Source organism: Pelophylax lessonae (assembly GCF_965119305.1).
Source record: "Pelophylax lessonae genome assembly, chromosome: 6".
NCBI classification, from domain to species: Eukaryota; Metazoa; Chordata; class Amphibia; order Anura; family Ranidae; genus Pelophylax; species Pelophylax lessonae.
This window is the reverse complement of record NC_138773.1, coordinates 93814487-93835057: the sequence shown is the minus strand read 5'-3', so window position 1 is coordinate 93835057 and position 20571 is coordinate 93814487. Positions and strand designations below refer to the sequence as shown.

Below are 20571 nucleotides of genomic sequence, written 5' to 3'. Positions count from 1 at the left end.
CTCCGTTCTCTCCAGGCTCAACGCTTCCAGGATGTCCTTGTCAAGTGATCTCTGACGGACTTCATTTTTGGGTTCTTTTTCACCCTTTTTTGTCTTCCAGGTGTACCCCACCGTTGGCTTACTTTCCAGGGGTCCCTGTAATATACCACTGGGCCAGATGCACCCTCCGTGACACCCTCCTGGTTGTGGGGGGTTGGGGACTGGCATCCTGCCCCTAGTTGCATTTTTGTTTTTTTAGTTTCAGTTCCGAATCTATGTGCGTACTACACTGCGGCATCCATAGCCCCTCTCTCTCATTTGCACGAAGCGTTTCAAATGCCATTATGGGCTACAATTGACCTGATGGACGCCTGTCCGGTCCCCCTCTCTTCCATCCCCTGGCTCCCCCCTAAATTTTGTCCGCCTGACCTACATCCTTTCCTTCTTCATTCTCTTCGCCATTCGTTATTCACCCCTACACGGATACTCCCTTTTGGAGCCCCTCCGCTCCTCACATGATATACCCTTGCGGGAACATTATCGGTATATGCAACTCCATAATTTTCTTCAGCAACTTATTAAACATAAACCTTTACCCTATACGCTCACGCCATTTGAAAGCCTCTGCAGGGCACGACCCCACTCACCGGGACTCATATCCCTCCTATATGCCTCTATTGTTTCTTGCGATGCACCCCCTTTTACGGTCTATCATTCTAATTGGGAACGGGAATTGGGTGGCAGGCTGGACAAGGAAGACTGGCCGCATATGACGGCAGCTCTCTCAGAATGTTCTCGAAATGTCTTAAATCTGGAAAATGCATATAAGGTGTTTTACAGATGGTATTATACCCCAGCTAGGCTGGCTAAATTTATACCTGCATATTCTCCCTTGTGTTTTCGTGGTTGCACTCAGGAGGGGACCATGGCGCACATTTGGTGGACATGCCCCAAGGTACGCAGACTCTGGATTTATGCTTTGCTCCGTAATATTCTTCAGGTCACTTTAAAGAGAGACCCGTATGAGGCGCTTCTCTGTAAACCTATACCTGACCTGACCCGTAAACAACGTCAGTTGGCCCAGCATTTGTTTACAGCTACGAAATTGACGATTGCCCGATCCTGGAAGACCCCGTTGCTTAGTTTCAAGGTGGTCAAAAACCCGTATGAATGATATTCTAATTAATGAAAAATTGACCACAATAGTCTCTGATACTCATGACAAATTTCTTAAGGTGTGGGACCCCTGGATCTCGAATGTTGCCCCTTCCAGATTTCGGACCACTCTTCTTTCCCTTTAATTCCCCCTGGTCGCTCGCCCCGCATGACCCGTTCTCCCTTCCTTTTTCCCCATCTTCTTCTATTGTCGTCTCTTTCTTTCTTTGTCTCCTTTTCTCATTCTTTCCTTCCTCTCTTTTTCCTTTGTCTCTTTGTGCCACTTTCTCTTCTAGCTCGGTACTTTAAGACCATGCCTACACCTGCTCAATGGAACACTTTAGGATCTCTTCTCCTGTTGTTTTTATTGCACTATACGCCACTAGGGGGACTTTTGGTCCCCGTCTAACAACTTTTTGCTGATAAACTTTATCTAGTTTACAATGTTTTCAGTTTGGCTTATGCCCTATGTTGGTATCTTGTTTTGTTGCTACCTGTTTCGTATGTTCCATTTTTTTTTGTACGCACATACCTTGCATTGCTGTATGTTATGCCTTTTCTTAAATAAATAAAAACTTTTGTACAAAAAAAAAAAAAAATTCTTAACATCTAAAGCTGGCCATACACTGCTTTTTTTTTAATTTCCCAACCAGTCCCTTCAAGAAGTTAATCAAGTGATCGAATTTTGAAACTGGCCCCCTCGCAGAGGCTCACTGCAGCCAAAAACTGACAGCTGCGTTGTTGTGACAGCGAAAGACCTCCTAGGAAGGAAAACCTTTATGGGACACAGGTGGCACCACACATACAAAAATTAGTTCTACTCTATCCAAAACTAAAAGAAATACCTTAAATAAACCACTCAACTCCAAATTGGCCTTTCAAGGCATGGGCACACTTTGTTAACATTTTTATTCTTACAATATCAAATTTACTTTAACAGATTCAGATAACATGTACCTAATCTCTATGGGTACCTTCAGAAAACCCACAGAACAATTGATAAGCTAATTAAAAGCTGTATTGTGACACATTTAACATTTCGTTTTAGCAGCTTCTTCAAAAAGAGAAAAAAAAAAAACATTTTCAATGTTATGGAAAACCATTTGATCTTTTTTTTCCACTAAGAATGTGATTTTCAGTCTGACCTGAAGGATGTGAAAAGACAAGTCAAATACAGGTCTAAAAATGAACAGGCTGCAAAATGGCTAAGTTGGGCTGAAACTGTAATATTTCCATTAATTGCTTTTCCACTAATTGCTAGAGCTACACTGAACACCGTGCTGACATCTTCTGTGAAATCTTAAACATAAAAAGGAAGTGGGGACATTTAGTAAAACACATAATTTGGTGTGTTTTCTAAATAGAAGCATTAGCGTGGTATATGTGCAGTTGTATAAATAAGGAACATTTTTCAGGGATTAATCAGTGTCACTAAATACAAATCAAACATTTAATACTTAAACATCTCTTCGTCTTTATTCAGGCTTAAGACAAGAATATAAACATCAGTTTATGGTAGCGATTTTTTCACACTAAAACTGCTTACAGAAGACAAAGAACAACATCATTTTTTAGATGCCATCTGATCATTAAAGTAAATCTTTCCCATGACAATTATGAGGGCTTTCATAGCTGACCTTCTGAAAAAGCTAGATGCTTGCCTGTGTTGCATACCCTCTAGCTTTATGTTTATTTCTTAGACCTTGGCCACAAAAATATATAAGAAGTAAGTTAGAGTAGTCTGAAGTCTTGTTCTGTCCAATAGCCTAATGTATTTTGACAAGAATGTCAACATGACAGCCAGCAAACGAGTACTTGCAGAATATGGAGTCAGCGATGGACACACACCGACATTCCATTCAGGAGATGTTTCCTTTAAGCAAGATTTACATTAATCCACATTAAAACCCATCACTCATGTTGCTAAACCCCTCACTATGCCATTCATCAGTCAAATACCAGAACCTTAGTGGACAGTAGAGGATCTGATATTTTAATACTTGAAGGCTGGAGGCAGGACTTAGCAACAAAAAATCAGGTTGTCCTCAAGACTCATAAGGTGGTTACATTTTTGATGGCAAGTCCACCCCAAAATGGATGAAAGGTTGGATGGACATTAGTGAGCTTTACAATAATACACATTAAACCCCCATCACTCATGTTGCTAAGCCCCTCCCTATGTCATTCATCAGTCAAGTACCAGAGCCTTAGTGGACAGCAGAGGCTCTAATATTTTAATACTTGAAGGATGAAGGCAGGGCTTAGCAGCAGGAGAGCAGGTCTTCCTCAAGACACTCAAGATGGTTAAACTTTTAATGGTGGCTCCAACCCAAACTGGATGAAATGTTTGGTGGACATCGGTTATTTGAATCACCCTGGGTTTCTTGAAAGACTAGGTAATTCACTGGCAAAATCTACAACCCACCACTAACACCAAAATACCGTATATGTAAATATTCTACAGCTGTTACAAAGTCAACTAAGCATTTCCCCTCCTAACCACTACATTTTCCTTACAGTGATCCTGTGGTTTAAAGCAGTGGTCCTCAACTCCGGTCCTCGGGGCCCACTAACAGGCCAGATTTTAAGTATTACCTTGGGGAGATGCAGACTAGAATACTGCAATCACTGAGCAGCAAATGAGATCACCTGTGATGTAATTTAGTTATCTTGCAAACCTGGCCTGTTAGCAGTGTTGCCAACCGTCCGTAGATTTACGGACAGCCCGTTAAAACAGGGCACTTTTCTCCTGCCCGTAAATGCCCGTAGCAGGAGAAAAGTGCCCGTAAATCTACGGCGGCGGCGGCACTGTCAGAACTGCGCATGTGCGGTGCGCAGTTCCGGAGATCCCCGTCGGACGAGTGCCACGGCCCGCCTCTGCCTCCACCCCCGACGCCGCCTCCGCCCCCGACCCGGAGTTAATTACATCGGACGAGTCACTCTGCCACCCACGGCCCGCCTCTGCCTCCACCCCCGACACCGCCTCCGCCCCCGAGAGTTATTTACATCGGACGACGAGTGCCACCCACGGCCCGCCTCTGCCTCCGCCTCTCCTCATTTAAGTTTTCCCGCCTGTGTCCCTGGCCCTGCGTGATGAAGCCGGCCCGGGAGTCGGGACTGGAGGAGGAGTACGAGACTACGGGGGCGTGAGCTATGGAGGGGGGTCAACGTCACCTACCTATCCGTGCTGCTGGGCACCATGACCATGCTGGCCACTGACCGACCGTCCGATCCGCCGCAGGTAAGTCAGACTCAGACTGAACCGGCTCCTCTCATCTGGATGGAAGGGTGAGGGGGGGGCACACACTGGCCCTGGCATCACGAGAAGTTGGAGAAGATGTTTCATGTGTAACTTGTACTGCCTTGCAATGATATGAGGGGAGCTACTTACCTACCCGTGTAATATCAGGGGAGCTACCTACCGGGTAGGTAAGTAGCTCCCCTGATATCACATAGGTAGGTAGATGGAATGGATGGGTATGTCCTTCATGTCCGCAGTGTCTGCCCACCCCCTTCACCATGTCCGCAGTGTCTGCCCACCTTCTGTACCATGTCCGCAGTGTCTGCCCACCTCCTGTACCATGTCCGCAGTGTCTGCCCACCTCCTGTACCATGTCCGCACAGTGTCTGCCCACCTTCTGTACCATGTCCGCAGTGTCTGCCCACCCCCTTCACCATGTCCGCACAGTGTCTGCCCACCTCCTGTACCATGTCCGCACAGTGTCTGCCCACCTCCTGTATCATGTCCGCACAGTGTCTGCCCACCTCCTGTACCATGTCCGCAGTGTCTGCCCACCTCCTGTACCATGTCCGCAGTGTCTGCCCACCTCCTGTACCATGTCCGCAGTGTCTGCCCACCTCCTGTACCATTTCAGCAGTGTCTGACCACCTCTTGTACCATGTCCGCAGTGTCTGCCCACCTCCTGTACCATGTCCGCAGTGTCTGCCCACCTCCTGTACCATTTCAGCAGTGTCTGCCCACCTCCTGTACCATGTCCGCAGTGTCTGCCCACCTCCTGTACCATGTCCGCAGTGTCTGACCACCTCCTGTACCATGTCCGCAGTGTCTGCCCACCTCCTGTACCATGTCCGCAGTGTCTGCCCATCTCCTGTACCATTTCAGCAGTGTCTGACCACCTCCTGTACCATGTCCGCAGTCTCCTACCACCTCCTGTACCATGTCCGCAGTGTCTGCCCACCTCCTGTACCGTGTCTGACCAGAGTCTGCAGACTCTGATGTAAGGGGGAACTCTGTGCTGGCTGGGTTATGGTAACCCAACCTTCATGTAAATTTGAGAAATATGTTTTTTGACTTTTGTTTAACTTTAACACATTGCTAATAGCACTAGCTATATGTTTATAGTTAAAATATTGATATTTGCACGGTTTAGCACTGAAAATTGTTATTTTAGGTACTTTTTTCAGTGTCCGTAAAAAATTGGTGCTGTCCGTAAATTTTGGACGTTCTGCCAGTAAATTTCCCTCCGGGGGGTTGGCAACACTGCCTGTTAGTGTGCTCCGAGTACCGGAGTTGAGGACCACTGGTTTAAAGGATTGGATGTGTTTTGAAATACAACAACTACCCTTTAGTTCTATGTTTAAATTTGGTAATGTTGCTGTCAATTTACTAAGTATGTGCTTAAATCAGGTAGTGTGTTGTAGTGAGGCGCTTATACCTTTAATACACGATTTGAATAAGTATATAGACCATACAAATAATAAAGTTTTTTGCACTTAAAATTTAATTGAATGTATAACTAATATACCTGGATACTATTTTGAACACACCATATTTATCTCATGCACTTTGGAATATATTGCATATTGCACACATTAATTGCACGTTGGAAGCACGTTTGCAGTTTTTCACACTCCAGTCACTTTATACACAAATAATTATTTGTATGGTCTATATACTTATTCAAATCCTGTGGTTTAAGCACTCAGAAAGTTCACTAAAAAGTAGCCCCCCCCCCCCCCGAGCCTTATTTTAACCCCACCCTGCCACTCTATACAGATCATCTGATAATGAAGGAAAGTAATATGGTAGCTAACACAGGAGCATGGATTACAGTGTTAATTGACCTAGTAAGATGCTACTCCATATCTAGAAGAACTGAGTAGTTCCTTCGGCTCTCTGCTGAATGGAGTTCAGGGGAGTACAGGAAAGAGGAGTTTGTGCTTCTGGGGATGCAGGGAATAAAGAAAACCTGTTGCTTTGCTTTAAAGAAAAATATAGACATGTTGGTAGGTTAATTGGATCCAGTATAAAATTGGCCCTACTATGTATGTATGAATGGGAGTTAGAGACCTTAGATTGTAAGCTCCTTGAGGGCAGCGACTGATGTGAATGTGCAATGTATATGTAAAGAGCTGCGTAAATTGACAGCGCTATATAAGTACCTGAAATAAATAAATAAATATAGTATATTCCTATAGTAAGGATGTTTGGGGGGGGTCCTCTGGAATGTATACATAAAAGGAGAACCCATACACAAGAGTGAAATTCCCTGTGATGGCAGAAGGAATTCAGCTGTACAAACCTTGTTGTCAAAATTCAACACATTAGAATCCACGTACAAAGCATGGCACAGCTGTTTCATTTAACAATCAAAAATTTAGTTTTAGTCCATTAAATGCATCATTGCATGGAGTAGCTTAATTTATTGCAAATGCATGTTATATTTACCAAACACTTTTAGCAATTTTTTAGGTATTTCATCTGTATAAGTCAATTCAGAAATATTATGATACAAGTTATTGCTCCTTCGGGATGGCGATAATGGTAAACAATTAGTTTTCATTGCTGTGATCCCAAGGGGAGATTAAACCCATTTGTTCTTATGACCACTGTTACAAAAACACACAAATGATGGAAAATCCAAGATTTTTTGTATGTTACCAGAACTGGAGGTGAGAGGAAATCTTTCAGATTTGGCAGCTACTCTGGTGACATTTGTCTAATGCTCACCACACAGGTTATACTCTGTTTATATGATCTCTTTTAGATCTGCCAACAACTATGTAGTGCAAGAGCCTGCCTGACTGGATAACCATTAGGGCTCTTTCACACGGGCGGTCCGATCAGATCCGCCTGTCAGTTTTTTAGGCGGATCTGATCGGATCCTCCATGCAGCTCTATGGGGCAGCGGGTGTCAGCGGAGGTCACCTCCGCTGACACCCGCTGCCATCCGCATCTGATCCTGTGCTGAAATCTGGACGGATGGAAACCCTATTCAGTAATCGGAGCGGAGCGGATCTGATGAGAGCGGACAAGCGGTCCGCTCTCCTCCGATCCCCCATAGAGGGCAGCGGGTGCTGAGACACCTCCCTCTCCGCTCTGCAAGCGGAGACGGAGCTGTCATCCGACCGGCTCAGCGGGGATCGCGGATCGATCCCCGCTGAGCAACACGGATCCGCCTGCGGAGGCGGACCGTGTGAAAGAAGCCTTAATTGGATAGGTAGATCCTCAGAATACATAGTTTTTTTAAACCTAAAGTTGTGTGTTCAAGACAGGAACTCAAGGGAAATCTCCAGGACAGCCAAACAACTTTTCTGAACAGAGGTTTTTATTTATATCCCGATTTATCCAAAGTTAAATAATTTATATTTTTTTACCTAAAATAAATAAATAAATACATTTTTAGTGACTTCTTCCCTATGTTAAATACAAGACAATCATCTGTGAGATTATAGGATTTTTGGTTATTGAATACTAGTCAGTATCAAACGGTGGTATGACATTGTACAATCAATACATCTGACCCCTTGTAAGCAATGCTACAAATATTTATCCAGGAATGGCAATCTGCATCTGGAGGCAGAGAACAGTAGACAACTGTTTCACTGAGATTTTTATGTTCAATGCATGTAACAGAAACATGACAGTTTTACTGGTGATGTGTCACTAAATATGAGAGTTGGTTAACACACAAGATGTTTGGTAGGGGAACTGAATACCTTACCTGCCCATACCTTTAAAACCACTGACTTCATTGAGCTTTTTGCAGGCCTCTGCCACAGACACATCATCATCATGATCCCTGAAATAAATTTTGCATTAAAACCACAGATGCATTGGCCATGAAGAGTGTGGGAAAGCATACAGTACATTTATTGTTGTCAATAGAGTAGTTACATAGTTGGTAAGGTTTAATAAAGACACCAGTAAATCCAGTTCAATCTGTGTTAGTGAATATGTATGTATGTAACTACCATTTCCTATATCCCTGTATATTGTGTTTGCTATGATGCCCATCTGAAAGTTTTTTTGAATTTATCTACATAAATTTATCTACATTATTTTCAAACCTCGACTGTAAAAATTAGAGATGGCAGCTAATACTGTTTTTTCTTTAGCTCACTTTTCATAAAAACAGCTACTAAGGCTGAACAGAACAGACAGAAGAGAAAGTATTTCAGGCTAGTTCACACCTTAATTCCTACCTTTAGTGTGTGTTTCCACATGCACATCTACAGGCAGGTAATGCATTTTAACATGCTTGTAATGCAGACCAGTGATTTTTTTCTGACAACAAGGGAGAGGGGGAGAGAAGACAGGGGACAAATAAGACATCCCCCAAAAATAAGCCCTAATGCATCTTTTGTAGCCAAAACTAATATAAGACCCGGGCTTATTTTCGGGGAAACGCGGTAGGTAGAATTCTGGTCTAAACTTTTCATTTTAAGAATGTTCTTTTGATTTTCTAATTGTTAGTCTGTCAAATTGATGTTTGTTTGCTACTGCAATCATGAGATAATTTGAAGGAGCAGGATGAAAATTTTCTCTTGAACAAATTTCTAACAGTAAATTAGTTTTTTGCTCAGAAAAGTCTATTTGTTTAAAAATTCAAGGTAAAAGCAAATGATTACTAAATCATACTTTTGTGATTTTATATAGATATATATATATATATATATCTATAGATATATCTATAGATATACATATTTATATCTATAGACATATCTATAGATATAGATATCTATATATATATATATATTCTATAGTTATGTTTTATTAAGGTTTTACAATACAAAAAAGGTAAAGCAAATAAACATAATAGAAATCACATCCATTAAAAGTAGGCTGCGTACAATAATAGATAAAAGGTCATATAATATACGTTCTACCTGGCCCAATACATTATAATATAAATACCAACTAAATCAGTAGAACAGTAGTCATAAAAACCAGCCATTGTAATAACAGTAGCAATGTTTATCAAAGGTATTATGACAACCAGATGAAAAAAGAAAGGAAACAATGAAAGAGACTTATTCCTAAAACTAGGGGGGGGGACCTCTGGGGGAATCAAGGATGAAGAAAGATCTCAGGGTCCTAGTAGAAGACAGACTGAGCAATAGCATGCAATGTCAAGCTGTGGCTAAAAAATCCGGCAGAATATTAGCATGCATAAAAAAGGAGATATACTCCAGAGATAAAAATATACTCCTGCCACTTTATAAAACTCTGGTCAGGCCACATGTGGAGTATTCCATCCAGTTCTGGCCACTAGTGCTCAGAAGGGAAGTGCTGGAGCTGGAGAGAGTCCAGGGAAGGGCAACAAAATGAATAAGGCGATTGGAGGACCTCAATTATGAGGAATGACTACAAGCACTAAACTTGTTCTCCCTGGAGAAGAGGGGGGACTTGATAGCGATTAACAAATAACTTAATGGTGATCCCAGCGTAGGAAAAAAAAACTATTCAGTCTCGGGGAGTGTAAGAAGACACGGAGTCACACAATGAGATTGGAGAAGAAGTGGTTTAACCTTAAGCTGCGTAGGGAGTTTTTCACTGTTAGGGCAATAAGGATGTGGAACTCTCTTCCACAATTTGTAAAAAAGAAGAGCGGAAGCGCATGGAAACATACGTTTCCATGAGCGACCTTCCTGTTTCAGGCTCATTCACTTTACATTCAGCCCAAATGTGATTATTTTAAAGGAAGAGTTTTTTTTCTCCTCTCAGTTACAATCTTTTCCTATAGTCTGGTATATAACATGAGACCATATTGATTATTATATCTTCTTACAGCTATTTGATTCATCTGCCCAATGAGGAAGTGGAAAGATTCCACGAAACGCATAGGGCTTATCTGATGCACCATGTTCTTTTTTATCAGACGGCTCATCATGCCCTATCCATCCATTTTTTACCACTATATTCTGCTGCTAAAGTGGTTCATGTAATCTAGGACAGCTGTTCTACATCTATCATGCTATGTACCATTTTGTGACTGTTAATTTTTATGTATATTGGTTCGCAATGCACTATGAATATGGTTACAAACCTGTGTATGCACATTGTAACAGGATATGCTTTTATTATCTATGAGAATAAACTATGAATATGAATATAAATTGATGTATGCACATTGTAACCTGATATGCATTTCTTATGAAAGAGAATAAAACGCTTTTCTAACATTGACTATTTTTTTATGCTGCACATGACTCATCTAAAGTCCTAAAAATTCCCCTTCTTTTGCTGTTCTTTTCCACAATTGGTGGTACTGATATTTTTAAAAGACTCTTGGACGTGCATCTTAAAGAATGCAACATACAGTGATATGGGAAATTATTATTGACACTGACACACATACACCTACACATTTTGAACTTGTCTTTATTCAACCTTACCTACTATGTAACACAAAAACAAAACAAAAAAACCTACACTAAGGATGAACCCAGAGGATAGGTCTGAGACCCCCCACATTAGAGACCCCCCACATCAGAGACCCCCTTACATCAGAGAGCCCCCTTACATCAGAGCTCCCCCCACACAGAGCCCCCCTTACATCACAGACCCCCCACACAAAGCTAAGAGAGGGGAGAGGGAGAGACAGGAAAGAGACAAAAAGAAAGAGAGATAAGAGAGAGAGAAAAAAAGAGCGAGAGGAGAGAGGGAGAGAAAGAAAAAAAAGAGCGAGAGAAGAGAGAGAAGAAAGAGTGAGAGAAGAGAGAGAAAGGAGAGAAGAAAGAGTAAGAGAAGAGAGAAAGGAGAGAAGAAAGAGTGAGAGAAGAGAGAGAAAAGAGAGAAGAAAGAGTGAGAGAAGAGAGAGAAAGGAGAGAAGAAAGAGTGAGAGAAGAGAGAGAAAAGAGAGAAGAGTAAGAGAAGAGAGACAAAGGAGAGAAGAAAGAGTGAGAGAAGAGTGAGAGAAAAGAGAGAAATGAGAGATATACAGAGAGATAAACAAAGCCAATAATACATACCAAATATCCAGGTGAAGCTGGTCAGTAAAAATATCATCAATTTCACTATAAAATAAAATAGAAATTATACTTAATAGATACTAACAAAGTTATTAAAGAGTATTTTTTCATTTGTTTTTTTATTAATAGAATAAAGGAAAAAGGTAAAAGGGCAAGAAAAGTAGTAATAGTTGATCAGTGGTGATGAAAAAAGTGAGTGACTGTAATTTGTTTCGTGGTCACTTTTTCCATACAGCACCAGTATGTTGAGATGGGCGTCCTCTTTTTCATATGAAGACAGGGTGCTGCACACTTACTGTTCCCTTATTATAGGATTATCACGGCCGGTACTTAGAATCATGCTTCCATACCCATGGTATATGTCATTTTGCACACATCTAAATGATGAATCATGAGAAAATAAAATTGATATATACAATATTGTATGGAACTGCGTCAGTGGAACTGCGTCAGTGAATCATGCCCATAGTGAGAGTTTAGTGCTGTCATTACTGATTAATCTTAAACTGAAGGCATTGTAGAAAAACTCTCATCCCTCTGTCAAGTGCTCAGTTTTATTCTTTTCAATAGTCAATAGAATAAACACTATTCTTTATATTTTCCTGCTTGTGTCAAGGTCTAGTACGGTAAGTTCCCCTGCTAACAGGAAGAAGAGCTGGACTATTACGTTAGATTTATTACTCTGTATCATCAAAAGAAATTCTTGCTTACTATACCACATATTGTCTGTAATTTGCAAAATGCGAAAACAACCAGGTTGCAATGTATCTGCTGTAAAGTATGTTAAGCTATCAAGAAATACAAGATTTAAACACCATGTGGTCCATCTTGCATGACTTAGAATCAGTCCTGATCAGCTCTTTGACCTCATCTATCCATCATATATTCTATCACTGTGAATGTCACTCTCAGATATTGTATTTATTAATTGTGTCTCTGTTGCAGTTTGCATAATCACAGCTGTAGTAAAAACTAAGTTTGATTAATAGCATTTGTAGCGGGCTCTTTAATCCCTTAACTCACTTTAGTCACCCTCGCTTCAAAAACAAAAAAAATTATATATTTCAGCTAACGAATCATTAGATGTGGTGGCTGCATTTGTTTTCTTTTAATAGTTTTTTTTTTCTCTCTGTTTTTACCTGGTGATCTGGCCAGTAACACACCTCCTGTCTTAGAGTGCCTATACTCTGGATGAAGGAGCAACAGAGACACCTTTGGACAGCATAGGGAGAAACATTTTACATAAATAAAACTGATCTTTGTAAGCACCCCTGTCAGTGGTCAACTCTCTAACCGCTACATCTGCAGGACAGCTTGTTATGTTGAAAAACAATAGACTTACTGGCAACATCACCAGTTGAAAATAAAGGAAAGAAACCCTAAAAAAGAAAACGAATACAGCCATCACATCAAGGAATTGGTAAGCTGCAATGTAATAAATGTTTGCTTTTGGGTTTAAAGGAGAAGTACAGCCAAAGCTCATTAACAAAACCAAACCCATACATCCCTTTTAACACTGCTTTAGGTTCCAAACCAACAGGCAAGTAAAAAAATTGTGGGAGGCATATCAAAAAGTCAACCTGCCAAAATAGATATTTTAGTTATAGGTGGACCATTGTGGGCTAAGTGTGAGCCTAGCATCTTCAATGCCTTGGATACTCTGATCATGAGATCTTCCATAATTCCCAGCTCTATTTCTGTATATCTGAGAGTTTTGATTTTTCCAAAGTGCCCCGACCCCAGCTCTTATGTAGCAAAGGATTCCTAAACTCAATGTTATGCAATTGGTGCTGCTGCTATAAAATCACATAACATACAACAATAGAACATTAATAAAAGACCAATTAAAAAGTTTAGCAGCACTTCTTAGACCCCATTCAGACTAGCGCGACTTGTCAGCCTGACAAGTCGCTGTCGGTAGCGGTCCATTGAGTAGTACAGGACCCGTTCTAATAGGAGCGACACAAGTCGCTCCGACTTAGAAAAAGGGTCCTGTACTACTTTGGGGTGACCTGGGAGCGACTTGCATAGACTTCCATTATGTGAAGTCCCTGCAAGTCGCGCCGAAGTCGCGGTGCACATTGGTGCACTCGACTTCACAGGTCGCCCCCCAAAGTCGGATCGCCTCAGTGTGAACTGGCTCTATGTCTAGATAACACCACGTGTCTTTTCAAACAGTGAGTCCTAAACAGAGTTCATCAATCCATCCCATTTTGATTTCCTCCAAATGATTAAATCAATGAAAGTGCCTTCACCCCACCACGTGTGCACCACTTTCCAATATATAATGCACTCACCAGAACACAGGTAATTAAGCCTCGTATCAATCACTCCTCATGGGTAATATTCAGAGGATCACAAAACTGCAGTGGGGATCTCATCATATATTGATATTGCACCATTGGATTCAGATAGGCCCAGAGCAATAGAACTCAAAATAACATGGGAAGAAAAGAGGGGGTTACATATAGTTACATAGTTACATAGTAGGTGAGGTTGAATAAAGACAATAGTCCATCCAGTTCAACCTGTGTAGGTGTGTGTGGCTGTACTCATCTCACATACCCCTGAATGTTCTGATCCTTGAGATGTAAGTCTAAGAGTCTTTTGAAAGCCACCATACTACCCGCAGAAACCACCTCTTGTGGTAGAGAATTCCACAATCTTGTAGCCCTAACAGTAAAGAACCCCCCACGTTGCCTGTGGTTAAAACGCTTCTCCTCTAATCGCATTGTATGCCCTCGAGTCCTCATGCAATCCCTTCGAATGAACAGCTTTTTTTCTAAGCTGGGATCCCCATTAAGATATTTATAAATTGCTATCATGTCCCCCCTCAGACGTCTCTTCTCCAGGGAGAATAAATCGAGCGATTGTAGACGCTCTTCATAGTCAAGGTCCTCCAATCCCCCAATTAGTTTAGTTGCCCTTCTCTGGACTCTCTCCAGCTCCAACACATCTCTCCTGAGGACTGGCGACCAGAACTGGACAGAATACTCCAGATGCGGTCGGACCAGAGTTTTATAAAGTGGAAGGATTATAGTCTTATCTCTGGAATACATCCCTTTCTTTATGCATGCTAATATTCTGCTGGCTTTGGCAGCTGCCGCTTGACATTGCATGCTGTTGCCTAATCTATCATCAACCAAGACTCCCAGATCCTTCTCCATTTTTGATACCCCCAAGGGTTCCCCTCCTAACGTGTATTGTGTTTTTATGTTTTTAGTCCCCAAGTGCAAAACCTTACACTTCTCCACGTTAAACCTCATTTGCCATGTCGTTGCCCACTCTGTAATTTTGTCCAGGTCATTCTGTAGGATATCTGCTTCATGCTGTGCAGTTATTGCCCTGGCCAATTTTGTGTCATCTGCAAAAACTGATAACGCACTACTGATCCCGTCCTCAATGCTGTTTATGAATAAATTGAACAAGGTTGGTCCCAGGACTGAGCCCTGGGGCACCCCGCTTACAACCTCAGACCAGTCTGAGTATGCGCTGTTTATTACCACCCTTTGGACACGCCCTTTAAGCCAATTCCGTATCCAAGAGCAAACTCTGCTGTCGATACCTGCAGACCTTATTTTATAAATTAAGCGCTTGTGGGGAACTGTATCAAACGCCTTAGCGAAATCCAAGTACACCACATCCACTGGTCTGCCCCTATCTAGCTCACAGCTTACCTCCTCGTAGAATGCTAAGAGATTGGTTTGACAAGAACGCCCATTTGTAAACCCGTGCTGATTACTGCTGATGATGTTGTTGTCTTTAGCAAATTCTACGATATAGTCCCTTATCATCCCCTCCAGAAGTTTACATACTATTGATGTCAAACTGACAGGCCTATAATTTCCCGGGATATGCCTCTGGCCCTTTTTGAATATCGGAATCACGTTAGCTTTCTTCCAATCCCCTGGTACATCTCCTGTCCTAATACTGTCAGCAAAGATCAGGAACAGTGGTCTGGATATAACCTTACTGAGTTCCTTGAGTACTCTCGGATGTACGCCATCCGGGCCTGGTGATTTGTTTGTGTTAAGTTTATCCAGCCTTTCCCTGATTTCACCCTCTGTTAGCCATAGTGGCAAATCCTGTGTATTACTACTAACCATACAGTCATGGTCAGTGTACCCCTCCGTTTCCTGTGTAAAGACTGACGAGAAAAAAGCATTCAGCACGGTTGCTTTTTCAGTGTCCTCTGTAACCATCCCCCCATCATCGCTAATTATGTGTGCAATATGCTCTGCCCTAGTTTTTTTGCTGTTGATATATTTAAAGAATTTCTTTGGGTTTTTTTTACTATCCTCCGCTATTTGTCTCTCAAAGTTGATTTTAGCCATTTTGATTTCGTGTTTACTTTTCTTATTTGCCTCCTTGTATTGCTCGAAAGCCAATACAGTGCCCTCTGATTTATATTTCTTGAAGGCCAATTTTTTTCCCCTAATAAGTTTTTTAACGCTACGGTTTAGCCAGCCAGGTTTGGCTTTGTCTCTTCTAAATTTATTTCCCATAGGAATGCACTGCAAGATGCCTTTGCCTAATATGTTCCTAAAGCATTCCCATTTTTCCTCTGTGGTCAGGGATCCCAGGGTTTGGTCCCAGTTTACCCTTTCCATCAATGAGTACAATTTTGGAAAGTTTGCCCGTCTGAAGTTTAGGGTTCTTATGTTCCCCACTTGCCTTGTTATATTGTTATTTATACTAAATGTGATCATCCTGTGATCGCTAGAGCCCAGGTTGTCCTGAACTACTACCTCCGAGATTATGTCTGGGTCATTAGTGATCAATAGATCCAGGACTGCATTTTCTCTAGTCGGAGAATCCACCAACTGTGACATGTAATTATCCAGTAAGGTTTCTGTGAATAGGCGGGCCTTCTGTGAGTGTGCAGTCCCCTCATCCCAGTCAATGTCAGGATAATTGAAGTCCCCCAATATGATGACTGATCCCAATTTTGCCACTTTACTCATTAGTGCTAAGGATTCCAGCTCTACCTCCTCCCCTTGGTTAGGTGGCCTATAGCAAACCCCCACAATTACTTTCCCCTTTTCTCCTTCCCTATGGAGTTCAACCCACACAGATTCTAACTCCATGCTCATCCCATCCGTAATATCACTCCTTTCTATCACCTTTATATTGTTCTTGACATAGAGACATACCCCTCCCCCTCTTTTTCCTACCCTGTCCTTCCGGTACACCGAATACCCTTGGATATTGGCCAGCCAGTCATGTGAGGGGTCGAACCAAGTCTCTGTTATTCCCACAAGGTCTATGTCCTCCTCATGTACTAACATTTCCAACTCATCCATTTTATTAGCTAGGCTCCTGGCATTAGCATATACCCCTCTTAGTTTTACGGAAGTTGAGCGCAATTGGTGGTTATGTTTATTCCTGTTTGGTCTGAGGTTTTCCCGCACAGACCTACCGATTGGAGTTGTGGACCTACTGTCGCTGCTGACCCTACAACTGCCTTCAGTCCTCTGCTCCCTCCTGACTGATTCTACTTCTGAGCCCTCCCCCCCGTCTCCTAGTTTAAAAGCCCCTCCAACTTGGTGGCCATCTTTCTCCCCAAAAGAGCTGTATCGTCCCCATTAAGGTGCAGCCCATCCTTACTAAAGAGCTGGTAGCCGACTGAGAAGTCAGCCCAGTTCTCCAGGAACCCAAACCCCTCCTTCCTACACCAGTTCCTCAGCCACTTGTTAACTTCCCTAATCTCCTTCTGCCTCTCCTGTGTGGCTCGAGGTACAGGCAGTATTTCAGAGAAAACCACCTTGGAGGTCCTTTTCCTCAATCTATTACCTAAGTCCCTAAAATCGTTCTTAAGGATCCTCCACCTACCTTTAACTTTGTCATTAGTGCCCACATGCACCATGACCGCTGGGTCATCCCCAGCCCCCCACATCAATCTGTCTGCCAGATCTGCGATATGCCGAACGCGGGTTACATAGTGTAATATAGTAAAACAAGATTTATTTAATAGCCAAGACCCCCCTTCATAAAATGCACTCACAGTGGATAAAAATTTCACAGTATATCAAAAAGAATAATGTAACCTGCTTCTTTCGCTTGGTCTCCTTCACCTGTTCTCGGTATGAGAGCGGCGATACCGAGGACAGGTGAAGGAGACCGAGCAGAAGGAGCAGGTTACATTATTCTTTTTGATATACTGTGAAGTTTTTATCCACTGTGAGTGCATTTTATGAAGGGGGGTCTTCGCTATTAAATAAATCTTGTTTGACTATATTACGGTATGTAGCCCCCTCTTTTCTTCCCATGTTATTTCGAGTTCTATTCCCCTGGGCCTATTTGTATCCAATTGTGGAATATCAATATAAGATGAGATCCCCACTGCAGTTTTGTGATCCTCTGAATAATACCCATGAGGAGTGATTGATACGAGGCTTAATTACCTGTGTTCTGGTGAGTGCATTATACATTGGGAAGTGGTGCACACGTGGTGGGGTGAAGGCACTTTCATCGATTGAATCAATTGGAGGAAATCAATTTGGAATGGATTGATGAACTCTGTTTAGAACTCACTGTTTGAAAAGACACGTGGTGTTATCTAAACAACATTAAGGTATTAAGTATTTTTTGTACTTGCAGAAAATGTACTTAGTTTAAAAAAATACTTTATATAAAACCAAAATAGTGCAGCGCTAACAGATATGGTATACCCATAAAGTGTATATAATGAATAGAGTTGAATACACAAAGAAATTATAAAGATTGGTGTAATCAAATCAGTGAAAATATGATTTAAACGAATAACCACAAATCAAAAAGTCCATAAGTGATCCAATAACAAAGCACAAGTCCCAGAAAGGTGATGTCAGAGCGGGAGGCTTGAATCCCAAGGTAAGGTAGGAATACACCCGTGATAGTACAATCAAAGTGGCAGCTTACCAGAAGCTGAGGCCTCCAACTTAATGGAACGGCCACACGCGCTTAGATGTAGGACCCAGTGTAACGCATCTTACAGGAATCAGGAAATCAAGAATTTTCTGCGGCACCATGTAAGGCTTATGGATGTATGATTTTGTCAAAGTCTTGCCTTGCCCTCCTGTTGGCAGCCATCTGTTCCATTAATTTGGAGACCTCAGCTTCTGGTAAGCTGCCACTTTGATTGTACTATCACGGGTGTATTCCTACCTTACCTTGGGATTCAAGCCTCCCGCTCTGACATCACCTTTCTGGGACTTGTGCGTTGTTATTGGATCACTTATGGACTCTTTGATTTGTGGTTATTCGTTTAAATCATATTTTCACTGATTTGATTACACCAATCTTTATCATTTCTTTGTGTATTCAACTCTTTTCATTATATACACTGTATGGGTATACCATATCTGTTAGCGCTGCACTATTTTGGTTTTATATTTTGTTGATTTGCTATTGATCAAGTGTTTTCAGCTGCTTTCACCACCATAATTTTGCACATTCACAATTTTTCTTGCTAGTTTAGCGCAGGATTTTTTTGATTTTTAAAAAAATACTTTAACCATCCAGCATCTACCAAAAAAGAGAACGACCATTTTGGATAGAATGACAATTTAAGGTATGTGATAACATACAAGTCCCATACTGGCCATCATTTAGCTACCAAGTGGAATAAGATAAAACTCGATAAACCTAAAAATAAAACAGAAATCCCTTCTTTAAAATCTCTCAGCATTATACAGTGCAGCCGTGTTTTACACCATACAGCAAGTACTTGCTTTTGACATAGAGCCAAAAATATGGCTGAGGGTCTTGTTCACAGAATATTATTTTAGGAAACCTTCTAAAACACTTGAACACAGTGTATTCAATGTATACGTTACATGAAACAGAAGAAGTTTTAGGTGCAGAATGTCACTTCACTTACAAAAGGAAGTTTTCATTCCAAATTGGATTCAAGGTATTGCTCTTGACCTCAGTGACCTGGATGTACTTTGCTGGCAGCACTTCCCTTATACTTGAACGTTTCTCCATTTTGTCTTTCTTCTTTCTGAAGCTAAATTTCCTCTCTTTCTTTTCCTCGGTTTCTTTCGCACTTTGCACAATCATGATTCCCAGCATGCAATATGGGTCGCTAAAACCTATGCCAATTATAAAAAACAGGTATATATAAAGAAACCTTGGATATGACTTATTTTCATTATACGATGGCTTTATAGTTGTTGACCGATGTCAAAAGTCAGTTCTGTAAATAAATATGTAAAAAGTAAGGTACACATGGTAAAGAAGAACCCCAGATCAATAGAAGACAGCAAGTTAAAGTGGCTTTTTCAGCAATCTTACATATCTGCATGAATAAATTCCCAATTTAACACTTTATACATCAACAGCATAATTTCCAAATTACAAATCTGTCCTTGGGTTCCAGGCAAAATAACTTTGCCTAGGCTAAGATGATGTTGTCTCCTCTCCCCTAGTGATCAGACTGCAACATTGTAACATTGTAGAAATTACAAGGCAAGGCCCTTTTCTGATTAGATCCACTTGTCAGTTTTTCAGGCAGAACTGATCGCTTCCGATCAGATCCACTTGTCAGTTTTTCAGGCAGACCTGATCAGAGAGTCTGTTCACCCCTATGGTCCAGTGGGTGTAAATGGACTTGTGTTTGTTTATACCTACCTACCTCCAATCCAGTCCGCTAAAAATAAATGCAAGGGTATCGGTTGTTTAAACCAAGCCGCGGATAGGGCAGTGTAAGCTCTGTGTTTTCTCTGTAGAAAACTGAGCAGACACGGACCTGTCAACCACCTGCTCTGATCAGTAGGGGATCAATGGACAGATCCACTGCTGATCAAAACAGAGTCAGCCCCATGTGAAAGGGGCCTTAGAGGTTGGAGTAGCAGCTAGCTTGAGTCAGACTTTGTGAACAGAGCCAAAAACTGCACAGGTATGAGGATTTACATAATTGTTTGATCTATGGATCTACATCTTAGTCCAAGAAGTAGATGCTGACACTGGACAGGTGGACAGGACCAGAATAAATATGGCTCTGACCCACTGGAGAGGAAAGTAGATTAAGAAATTCTCAGAGGGGTTACTGTGATTTCTGTGTAAGGTAATAAGTAACTGTAACTCTTACAGTTGGCTTGCATACACCCAACATAAAAAGTATATTTGATGCTAGGTCCACATTAATGCTTATATGAAAGCAAGAAAGCAGCCATTATATACATTGACTGTGAGCTCCCCCCCCCCCCCCTTCCACCACATCAAGATCACTGAAAGCAT

The 20571-nt window shown here is 41.6% G+C and overlaps 1 protein-coding gene across 1 annotated transcript in view; it reads right to left on the bottom strand.

Moving 5' to 3' along the window:
* Positions 1-20571, bottom strand: part of BAIAP3 (BAI1 associated protein 3) — a 599530-nt gene that overhangs the window by 162468 nt on the left and 416491 nt on the right. Inside the window, exons 8-10 of the mRNA XM_082260275.1 lie at positions 19211-19424; positions 11350-11394; positions 8100-8177 (exon numbers count right to left, since the gene is read on the bottom strand). Coding sequence (XP_082116401.1) covers positions 8100-8177; positions 11350-11394; positions 19211-19424 — 337 coding nt within the window. The remainder of the gene's footprint in view (positions 1-8099; positions 8178-11349; positions 11395-19210; positions 19425-20571) is intronic.